Source organism: Heptranchias perlo, chromosome 9 (assembly GCF_035084215.1).
Source record: "Heptranchias perlo isolate sHepPer1 chromosome 9, sHepPer1.hap1, whole genome shotgun sequence".
NCBI classification, from domain to species: Eukaryota; Metazoa; Chordata; class Chondrichthyes; order Hexanchiformes; family Hexanchidae; genus Heptranchias; species Heptranchias perlo.
In genome coordinates, this window is record NC_090333.1 from 67,918,889 (window position 1) to 67,931,096 (window position 12,208).

Sequence of the window (12,208 nt, forward strand, 5' to 3'; positions counted from 1 at the left end):
CTTGTTTGTTACTCAGATAAAGTAGCAGTTTTAAGTGCAAGAACTATAAAATCACAAAACCCATGGGTTGAAATGGTTGACATGTGTTTGTTTGGAACAAAATTCAAATCCCAAACAGGAGTTGACTGATAAAAGAAATGCTTGATTTTCCAGGCTCTTCTCATTACTTTAAGCACCAGTCGACACTGTTTAACTGGACTTCTGACCAAAGATTTAAGCTAAGTAAGCGAAGATGGCTGTTGTGCAAATCCTCAGCAAGCTAGGGGAGAGTCCTGGCACAGCAACATCTGCAGATAAGACAGATGGCTAAGATACTTGTTTAGTGAATTACAGTTACACTGGGTGAACAAATTGCTTCCATTTGGTGATGAAAGCTTTTAGACAAGACGTTTTCTCTTGTTGTCCTCTCAAGATCCATGCCCTCTATTGAAAGCTCTTCCGGTCACCATAATGTAGCTAGCTCTCTATGTTAGCAAATCCAGCAGACACTGCTGCCTGAGAAATGCTGAAATTATTGGAAGACATTTGGAGACACCAAGTCCTAATGCAAAGCCAAAAAGGAATAACCCATACTGGCAGTCAATCCCTCCCATACTGAACCTCAAGTATTTCCTGTGGGATTCTTACATCCTTATCTGAAAATATGTACTCAATATGCATGATTTACAGCCAGTCTCCAAGTCACACCACCTTTTCGTCATATAAACAATGTGACTACAAGAACAGGACAGAGGCTGGGACTCAGACGAGTGGCTCACCTCCTGACTCCCCAAAGCTTTTCCACCATCTACAAGGCTCAAGTCAGGAATGTGATGGAATACTCTCCACTTGCCTGGATGGGTGCAACTGCAACAACACAAGAAGTTTGACACCATCCAGGACAGAGCAGTTAGCTTGATTGGTGCCCCTCCCCCTGGATTCAATACCCATCCCCTCCACCACCTGCTCACTGTGGCTGCAGGTATGACCGATCTACAGGATGCACTGCAGCTACTCACCAAGGTTACTTAGACAGCACCTTCCTCAACCCCTGACCTCTACCAACTAGAAGGACTAGAGCAGGAATGTGTGGGAATACCTCCAAGTCTCACGCCATCCTGACTTGGACATAGATCACCGCCTATCACCATTGAGAGAGGACCATCACAAGGACTGAAGTGCTTCAAGAAGATCCAATATCACCTTCTCAAGGCAATTAAGGCAATAAATGTGGCCTTGCCAGCATTGCCCACATCCTGAACAATTCTTTTTTAAAAATCTGTAGTCACTACTTTGAACTTTCTTCCATATTAAAGAGTTTAAGACCATTAGCTCTATAATAGGATGAATTTCCACTGCACAATTTGGGACTACAAAAGAGGTAAAACTCTGAGTTTACCAGGTCTAATGATACCCGTTCTGTGGACCCTCAAAGTAGCAGCATCTGTAGTTTGGTAGCCAACAGCTCTGTGGTCTCCAAATACTCTTAACTGTCCTCAGAAAACCACCAAGAATTTTGAAGGATTCAGCCTTCCCCAAAGATCTCCCTTAACCATGTGCCGTGAAAAGATAAAGTCCCACTGACATGGATATTTTCAATGCAAATCCCAATGGGAGTTTTGAACTATTATTGTCACATTAGGGTCCTCGAGTCACTGTTGAGCATTGAAGAAAGCATACACAGCAGGGTTCTTCTTTTTTTAGTCTTCTTTCCATACACTCCAACTGGACTGCTTGAATAATTTCCATTCCCAAAAGGATGCCTGTTGGCTATAAAAGCAGCAGAGAATGTTTGCTGGATTTGGCAGATTGGGATGTTGGCAGTCATAGCTTTCAGGATCCTTTTCAAAATCTTCCAAAGTGACTCAATGCCAAGGTAAATTCCCAGAATTTCATTTTGGAAGTCCAATAGGAACCCTGGAAAATTGCATAGCAGGATGGCATGGGGCAGAGTCCCAGAGGTAGTAGTCATCCTATAGAATTGTTTATATTTTACAGCGGTGATACTCAAAGACATTTTTGTATGATTTCCCCACCTTGGTGTCTAACCTCAGTGGTAGGCAAATTATTGGAATTGATTGACAGCATAAATAGTCATTTAGAAAAGCACGGGTTAATCAAGGACAGTCAGCATGGATTTGTTAAGGGAAGGTCGAGTCTGACTAACTTGAATTTTTGAGCAGGTAACAAGGAGGGTCGATGAGGGTAACATGTTTGATGTAGTCTACATGGACTTTAGCGAGGTTTTTGACAAGGTCCCACATGGCAGACTGGAAAGAAAAGTAAAAGCCCATGGGATCCAAGGGACAGCGGCAAGTTGGATCCAAAATTGGCTCAGTGGCAGGAAGCAAAGGATAATGGTTCACGGGTGTTTTTGTGACTGGAAGGCTGTTTCCAGTGGGGTCCCGCAAGGTTCAGTACTAGGTCCCTTGCTTTTTGTGGTATATATTAATGATTTGGACTTGAATGTGGGGGGCTTGATTAAGAAGTTTGCAGATGATACAAAAATTGGCCCTGTGGTTGATAGTGAGGAGGAAAGTTGTAGACTGCAGGAAGATATCAATGGACTGGTCAGGTGGGCAGAAAAGTGGCAAATGGAATTCAATCCAGAGAAGTGTGAGGTAATGCATTTGGGGAGGGCAAACAAGGCAAGGGAATACACAATAAATGGGAGGATACTGAGAGGCATAGAGGAACAAAGGGACCTTGGAGTGAGTGTCCACAGATCCCTGATGTAGCAGGACAGGTAGATAAGGTGGTTCAAAAGGCATACGGGATATTTTCCTTTATTAGCTGAGAATATAAGAACAGGGAGGTTATGCTAGAATTGTGTAAAACATTGGATGGGCCACAGCTTGAATACTGCGTACAGTTCTGGTCACCACATTACAGGAAAGAGGTGATTGCTCTAGAGATTTACAAGGATGTTGCCAGGGCTGGAGAATTTTAGCTATGAGAAAAGATTGGATAGGCTGGGTTTGTTTTCTTTGGAACAGAGGAGGATGAAGGGAGATTTAATTGAGGTATATAAAATTATGTCAGGACTAGATAGAGTGGAAACGGAGGACCTATTTCCCTTTGCAGAGGGGTCAGTGACCAGGGAGCATAGATTTAAAGTAATTGGTAGAAGGACTAGACGGGAGCTGAGGAGAAATTTTTTCACTCAGAGGGTGATGGGGGTCTGGAACTCACTGCCTGAAAGGGTGGTAGAGGCAGAAACCCTCAACTCATTTAAAAAGTACTTGGATGTGTACTTGAAGTGCTGTAACCTACAGGGCTACGGACCAAGTGCTGGAAAGTGGGATTAAGCTGGATAGCTCTTTATCGGCCGGCACAGACACGATGGGCCGAATGGCATCCTTCTGTGCCGTAACTTTCTATGATCTCAATTTGTCTCCCCATCTCTCTCGAAGGCAATGCTTCATACTGGCGTTCCACAGATACCAGCCACTCTTCAGTACCTTGCCCAAGGAGCCATTCTTAACGTGCTCCTGGTCAGAGTGTTCTGATGGGTTATTAAACCATAGGAGCAGGAGTAGGCCATTCAGCCCCTCAGGCCTGCTCCGCCACTCAACTGGACCACGGCTGATTTGTACCGTAACTCTATTTACCTGCCGTAGCTCCATATCCCTTGATACCCTTACCCAACAAAAAACTATCCATCAGTCTTGAAAGCTCCAATTGTCCCAGTATCCACAGCCTTTTGAGGCAGAGAATTCCAGATTTCAACTGCCCTGGGTGTGAAAAAGTGATTCCTATTTCACCCCTGAATGGCCTAACTCTAATTTTAAGGTTGCGGTCCCTTGTTCTCGATTCCCCCACCAGAGGAAATACTTTGCATCTACCCTATCGAAACCTTATTAACATATTAAAACACCTCGATCAGATCACTCCTCAATCTCCTATACACCGCAGGCAAGTCTGATCTTGGACTCGCCATGGGTGAGCACACGTGTTAGCTGACACCACCAGATCGCGATCCCAGGGATGGCGAGGCTTCAACTGAGATCAGTTAACTCAGCAAATCCGGGGATCAAGCCAAATGCCTCATTCTGTACGAGTCAGTTCCTTGCCAAGCAGTGTACTTTATTGACTGAGCCTTTGAGATACTCTCCAAGGCATATTTATCTGTAAACCGTGGACACGGCAGAGACAAACCCTTACATAACATTGTTATTCTACTCCTCTCAAGCCAACTCATCCTTCATTCTGTTACTGACCGTGCTGCAGTATGGTACGCAGATGTGTTCTTTATTGCTATTTCTTCTGTTGTAAAATGTCTTCAGGACCTTGCCAACGGAGTTTAACTACTTTTGGAGCCTTCATATCATTAAAAGTCACATTTTGATATATATTATATATATATATATATTTGTGTCTACTTTACCCCCTCTGATATACAGTATAGGACATGGAAAATAATTTATTCCACTCATAACTCACTTGTAACTTACAAAGTATTCCTCACTTGTGTATAACTGTATCCTATTTTTGCCTTTTGGGTATTGTTGGCAATAAATTATCTTTTAAACTCCTGTCGGATGAGCACGCAGCAATGTTGTGCAGCAAGACATGAGCTTTCTGCCACCTGGTGGTGATTTGCAAGTATTCAGAAAGGTGCTTCACCAACAGAAACTGATACCCTGTTTAGAATCAACCATTTTCAACACATCGGTACTGCTAAATAGGAGTTCAGAGTTATGAATGATAATGAGCTGCACTTGTATTGACTGAACTCAATACTTCAGGTTATAGTTCATATCAAGGTTATACCAAGTCCCGTTCTCCCATCACTCCTGTGCTTGCTTTGGCTCCCAGTCCAGGAATGCCTTGATTTTAAAATTCTCATCTTGGTTTCCAAATCCCTCCGTGGTTTCGCCCCTCCCTATCTCTAACCTCCTCCAGCCCTACAACCCTCCAAGATCTCTGCGCTCCTCCAATTGTTGCCTCTTGCGCATCCCCGATTTTAATCGCTCCTCCATTGGCGGCCGTGCCTTCAGCTGCCTCGGCCCTAAGCTCTGGAATTCCCTCGTTAAACCTCTCCATCTCTCTCTCCTCCTTTAAGATGCTCCTTAAAACCTACCTCTTTGACCAAGCTTTTAGTCACCTGTCCTATTATCTCATGAGGCTCGCTATCAAATTTTGTTTAATAAAGCTCCTGTGAAGCACCTTGGGACGTTTCACTACGTTAAAAGGCGCTACATAAATGCAAGTTGTTGTTTTAGTTTCTAGTGATCCAAATGTGTCTGTGTGCCAGCTAATAGATAAAAGATCTACAGTACACTAAGGTTCTTATTTTCTGGTAATGGGATCCGTTGCCATCTATAAACAAGATGTGATTTACTGAATCCAAAAGTACACAGTACTGCATCGGCCTATAGTGATAGTTAAAGCAGAAGTCAATTGATTAATAAAGGGGAATGTCCATGTACTCATCACAAATAGACTTGATGTTCCTAGTTGTGCATGTAGCCTCATGAAACGCTCGGAAGAGACTTGCTTAGATTTACATATCTGGCAAGTCGGTCACCTGGTGCCACTGTGTGAATGGGGACCGACTGCCCCTTCTGGATGCCAATCTCAGTGATGGACACAAGTCAGAGGCTCAGCCAGTCAGGATAGTTCCCCTGTATATTTCCCTGCTGCACAAGATTTCCCTTGTTTTCTAATTCAGTTCATTGCAATACAGGTTGCTTAGGTGAGGGAGGAAGCCCTGAGCAAAAAGATAGGCCCTTACATGAACAGCACCTCAAAAGATCTTTGTTATTTTGGTTTGCGTGAAAGGATTTTTACAGTAAGAATTAAGTGTCAGCTGTGACTCCGTTGGTAGCACTCTCACCTTGGAGTCAGGAAGTTGTGGGTTCAAGACCCACTCCAGTGAATTGACCACAAAATCTAGGCTGACACTTGAGTGCAGTACTGAGGGAGTGCGGCACTGTCAGAGGTGCCATCTTTCGGATGAGACCTTAAACTGAGGTCCTATCTGATATAAATCATACAATTAACAATTAGTGTTAATTGTATTCAGGTGGTGGGTATCAATTGGGGATTCTCTTGTATCCTTTTTATAGGAGAGCTTATCTAGGGTGTGGTGTGTGTGTGTGAGGGGAGTCTCTGTGAATAAAGGCCTGGCAGCAACTGAAGACCAGGCTCTAGTATTCTATCCTTCACCGTACGGCTATCCAATTTTAACACCAGCTGCCCTCAGGTGGATGTAAAAGATCCCATGGCACTATTTCGAAGACGAGCAGGGGAGTTCTCCCCGGTGTCCTGGCCAATATTTATCCCTCAACCAGCATCACTAAAAACAGATTATCTGGTCATTATCACATCTCTGTTTGTGGGACCTTGCTGTGCAAAAATTGGCTACTGCATTTTCTACATTACAACAGTGATTACAATTCAAAAGTACTTAATTGGCTGTAAAGCATTTTGAGATGTCCTGAGGTTGCAATATAAATGCAAGTCTGTCTTTCTTCAAGAGCTTTGTTGTTTTTTAAAAATCTGCTGAGTTCTTCTCACTTTTGTATAAAATGTTACCTTTTAACCGAGCTGATTTGATCATTTTTAGCCTGAGCTGTACGATTTTCAGTGTGGGGGTTTTCTGCTGCCTTGAAGAGATCTGCAACACAGGGTGGGTAGGCTGTACTATTGCTGGCACATACCTCAATGGTAAAAGGCTTCATTGGTCACCTTGAGGCGGTGCTATCCCAGGAATTGTGTGTACACAAGGTCAAGTTTTGTTTCATGGGAAGCATGAGCTTGCCCATAGGAGCTGACATTTGAGGTGAGCATGACTAAAAGTACTGGTAGGAAGCTCAAATTGTTACATGCAGTACAACCTGAACTGGTTAATAACTAAGAAAAATAATAAGTGCCTTGAACTCCCATATCAGCTTTTGTAATAATATTTTTTCACTAGCAAAATACATGAGGCTACAATCAATCTATATTATTAAAAGTAACGTATAACATTAATCAGGGCCACAGAGGTCTCCTGGACTAGTTTCAATCACCTAAGGGGGTTGGAGAGAAATGTTTCAGATTTTATCCCCTTATTCAGCCTGGGTTTTTAAATCTGTTTTTTTCCCCTCTCCCAGGAGATTACGTGGCTTCCGAATAGGGTGGGGAGTGTCTGTATTGTGTTGCACAAGGCATCGCGCCATTGTGTGGGACAGGCTGGATGGACCAGAGGGTCTTTTCCTGTCTGTCATTGACATATGTCTGTGCAAATGTCTGCCTGTGTGGTACAGTTGCAGGGTCTCTCTGACCAATGAAGTTTACAGAACCAGGTGCCACTGTCACACACATGCAATACAGTGAGTACTGCTCATTGGAGGAAAATCAGCCGTTTCTGCCAGTGGCTCTTCTCAGGATCAGAGTTGGGCATTGCTGGGATTTCCCCATTTACAACCCACCATTTCAAATCAGCGCATCCCCCAATTCACCAGGCGATCCATGGTACACCAATATATTAGGAATCCTTTCAGTAGAAAGAATCCAGCATCTCAGAAGGTTCCCACGTTTAAGTTAAATATGGTAACTTAGTTTTTCCCTGAAGGTACCGATTCATATTGGGGTGTTATTCCACAGGCACCAGTATCTTGTTCGAGCGTCCACCTGTCATATGTTGCACAATGCAGCAAGTGCTGGTGAGCTAATGAACTGCGGAGGGCATCACCGTTGAGCTCAGTCCTGTCCTTGCCTATTGTCCACTTTTACGCACCTCCCAGGAAAGGTCATTGGATACTGGTCTGGAACTCTGTGGTCCGAATGGCTCGGTACAAAATAATAAATGTTACCCCAAAAATAAATCCACTGAAAATAAGAAGTGACTGACAACACAGCAATGCTACTTACACGTATGGACCAGGAAGTCCGCCAAGGGCATTGAAACACAAACACGTGTCTTCTACTATAACAGGACCCTGGATCTAAAGGAACAAAGTTGGCATCTGTTAAATGTCACCAAGCAAAAACTATACTTCAATATTGTCAAGATTGCTTAAGGTTAAAATCTGCAGCTGCAGGCTCATTGTTGGGTGCTCAGTGCAGAGAGCAACAGCAGTCTGGCCGACATCTAACGTGTTAATTATCAGCAATTACCATGTCACGAAACTCCCCTGATGGCCTAGTGGGCAAGAGCACTGCTCAGGGTAGCACTAAGCCACACTGACCAGGAAGTCAGTTAGTTAGCTGACCTCAGCCAGGCCACTAACGTGCTAGGGAGAAGAAAATCTTTTCCTGTTTCTAATTGCTACCCCTGCTAGAAAGTAGATCTGAAGTGAGGACAAGATCAGGTTTGGCTGTGGTGCCATCTGTGGCTGAATAGCCCACTGATGTTCACTGTTTAGAATGAGGTACTGGAGCTCCACAGATGCCTATGAAACCGTTCCTCAGAAAGAGTGAGTGACTTAGGTAAAGGGGGGCAAAATAGATTGGTGACATTACACACCAGTGACAATTAGTGAATGAAATGCATTGAAAGTAAATGCTACTGAATGAGAATTTTCTCAAATTATATAAAAACAGAACATCACTAACCATTTACAAAGCATGCATCAGAAATGACTGTGGGTATGGAGGGTGCACCAACATGGGAAGGAAGCAGGAATGGTCGGCAGGATCTGGATGTGACAAAAATGAAGCATTTTGTGTCCATGATATATTATGGTTTTGGCTCCTTTCTTTCCATCACGATACACATGGGGGTTAAAAAAAAATAGGCTCACAAAGTGGCTTAGCTTTTTTTGTTACACAAAGCCGCAGAATATAATCACCATATCTGGTCAGAAAGCAGAGGAAAGTCATTCAATTCAAATACAAATTATCTGACTGGCAGCTATTACAAATTCATGGTCTTCAGTAGATGTTCACTCAGGTTCAGTGTCACTGATCACTCCCATAAGCGGACCCATAATCTGGAGAGTGCTTTTCCTACCCAATTTCTAGTTAAATGATAGCATGACTCAGGGACCATGAAGCCTCTTATCATGTGCACTGGATGCCATGAACTTGCACATGCCGTCATGCGTGTTCTCCTAACTTCAGTGGTCTGAAAAGCTCAACCAAGACGAAGCACAATTGTAAACCAAAAAATGGTTTATTTTAAATGAAATACATAAAACAAACAGAATACAGTTTTCACTGCAAGATTCACCCATATCCAATTGTTCCTCATACCTTCAAAATAATAAAATACATGACTTTTCCTTTTGTGATGAGCTAAATTCACTTACAGGTCAACAGTTCCTGAACTAAATGGCATTAACCTTTTCTGCTAAGCCTTTATAAAACACTGGTTAGGCTTCAACTGGAGTATTGTGTTCAATTCTGGGCACCACACTTTAGGAAGGATGTCAAGGCCTTGGAGAGAGTGCAAAAGAGATTTACTAGAATGGAACCAGGGATAATGGACCTCAGTTACGTGGAGAGTTTGGAGAAGCTGGGGTTGTTCACCTTAGAGCAGAGATGGTTAAGAGATTTGATAGAGGTGTTCAAAATCATGAACAATTTTGACAGAGTAAATAAGGAGAAACTGTTTCCAGTTGTAGAAGAGTCAGTAACCAGTGGACACAGATTTAAGGTGATTGGCAAAAGAACCAGAGACGACATGAGGAAGAAAAAACATTACGCAATGGGTTGTTGTGATCTGGAATGCATTGCCTGAAAGGGTAATGGAAGCAGATTCAATAATAACTTTCAAAAGGAAATTGGATAAATACTTGAAGGGAACAAATTTACAGGGCTATGGGGAGAGAGGACTATTGGATAGCTCTACCAAAAGAGCCAGCAGATGCATGATGGGCCAAACGGCCTCCTTCTGTGCTGTATCATTCTATGATTCTGTGAACAGGCTCTAAACATTTATGCTTCAGGCTGATGTCTCACAGCCTCCCTCTGGCTGACAAGAGACACCTCTGTCTTTCTATCTGTTCCAGACTTAGACTGCTTTGGAATGACTTTTCCAGAGAGCGAGAGATAGATAGATAGGATTGATATGGATAGAGAAACACTGATCTCTGGTCTCGCTACAAATGATCCAAATATTGTGCAGATAAGGTCAGACTCTGGATCATAGGAAACAAAGGTTGGCCTATGGGATTGTTCAGACATGCTGAACACCTAAAAAAAAGTATCTGGAGTAATAACAGAGATTTATGCCTGCAGAACCCCACAGTGTGCCCCTATTCTCCTGGTTTCTGCAAAACCTCAAGAGCAGCAGAGGCTTGGGAACAGGTTGCTCAGTTACCCTGTTGACTAGGCAATGGTATGCAATGGGATGTGGTAGGAATGGTATGTGGCAGGAATGGTATGTGGCACAGGGAAAAGAAGAACGAGACACAAAAAAAACTGTAAAACCATTAGTCATGTAATATTCAAAGAACACAAGCCAATAAATAGAAATGAAGGCTGTAGTAGAGTTTTTTGTACAATTACATGACAATTCATGAGTAAATATATTAATAACCGATGATAAAAGTCCTGGTAACTGACATTTACCTGCATAGCTGCTTCCTGGCATTTCTTTATTGAGATTTCATCAGGCTCCCCCTGGTACTCTGGCACTGGAGAAGAATGAATAATTAACTTACTGAAAGTCCCATCATCTTCTAACTCTCATCAAGTATTATGACTAAAGCAAATAAGAATGAATTATACTTACAGTCAATCTTTTTGGAAATAAGTGTGAAAGGAAACTTGTCACCAAGAATTTGAACAACCTGTTTTGCAAGTTCAAAAAGAGAAAGATTTGTTTTGAATTAGAATTGAAATCTTTTTACTTTTCTGTAATTACTTCGATCACTAAAGATAAAAAAAATCTTATTTGATCATCCTACTTGATATTTTGTTCTTCCTTTTATCAGTAAAGTTTGCACTCGCCAAACCTTTTTCAACAGCACCTCCCAAACCCACGACCTCTACCACTTAGAAGGACGAGGGCAGCAGATGCATGGGAACACCACCACCTCTAAGTCACACCATCCTGACTTGGAAATATATCACCATTCCTTCATCATTGCTGGGTCAAAATCCCAGAACTCCCTACCTATCAGCATTGTGGGAATACCCTCATTCACCACACAGACTGCAGCGGTTCAAAAAGGCGACTCATCACCACCTTCTCAAGGGCAACTAGGGATGGGCAATAAATGCTGGCCTTGCTAGCAACACCCATATCCCAAGAATGAATTTTTAAAAAGTGCTGCATTGCCAAATACCCCATTGCAAACAGTCCCAGCATGGCAACATCCAGGACCAGTACAAACACTGCAGCTTTGGAATTTGCCCAAATCACCATATTAAGCTAAAGAAAGAAAAAACATGATTTATAAAGTGCCCAATGACATATTTCAGAAAAATCTCAAATTGTTTCTCTTACAATGATTTACTTTGAAGTGCTATGGCTCTTCTTCTGTTGGCAAGGGGGCACTCATAATGCACATAGTAGGATCCCAAAAGCAGCAATGAGATGAACTACCTTACTAATTAGTTTTGCGGTGGTACAGAGAGGGGAATACTGATCAGGGCATGAAAGAATCCCATCCTCTTTGAATAATGCAATCCACCCGAACCATTGGAAAAGACAGATAGGACCTCCGTTGAACAGCTCAGTCGAAGGACAGGAATTGTGTAACTCAATCCTGACAATGCAGCATTTCTAATGCATCATCAGCAGAATTCAAACTCCTGTTGTGGGGCATAGACCCGCTAGTGAATTGCAGTTTGAAAGTTAAACTTAAGTCTTTCAATCTTGCTAATCAGAAACACAAGTTATCACCCGAACAGTTTTCTGATAGAAATGGCACCATGCACGTCCCGCTCAGAATGCAAACTGTTTAGATGAACGGCATTTCACGGTGAAGACTAAACATTTACTTGAATATGTTTGCAACCTCGAGCACTCCATAAAATCTAAATCCTAACATTTCCTGGATGTTGCCAGCCTTGTGCCGAGGATGATGATGATGATGATGATAATAAATATAGTGCAGCTGGAAACCAGTCAGTGAAGGGAGTCTCCAGAGTGGACGGCGCTCTGCCGGTCTCCCTGTCTCCCCACCGGCGGAGTTGCCGCCTTGTACCCTGACCCACCTCCTCCAGTTTCTTCACATTACCGGTGACAAACACCACGCTGCGAGCCTGATTCCCAGACATTGCTGCTTCCACAGGAGAGAGAGAGAGAGAGAGGGGGGGGAAAGAGCGAGACCTGGGGCTCCTTCAGCTT

The 12,208-nt window shown here is 42.9% G+C and overlaps 1 protein-coding gene across 1 annotated transcript in view; it reads right to left on the reverse strand.

The window, feature by feature from the left end:
• The window catches only part of itpa (inosine triphosphatase (nucleoside triphosphate pyrophosphatase)), a 31,336-nt gene extending 19,133 nt beyond the window's left edge, over positions 1-12,203 (reverse strand). Inside the window, exons 1-4 of the mRNA XM_067990704.1 lie at positions 12,076-12,203; positions 10,646-10,703; positions 10,483-10,547; positions 7,840-7,913 (exon numbers count right to left, since the gene is read on the reverse strand). Coding sequence (XP_067846805.1) covers positions 7,840-7,913; positions 10,483-10,547; positions 10,646-10,703; positions 12,076-12,138 — 260 coding nt within the window. The 5' untranslated portion in view covers positions 12,139-12,203. The remainder of the gene's footprint in view (positions 1-7,839; positions 7,914-10,482; positions 10,548-10,645; positions 10,704-12,075) is intronic.
• Positions 12,204-12,208: the final 5 nt, after the last annotated feature.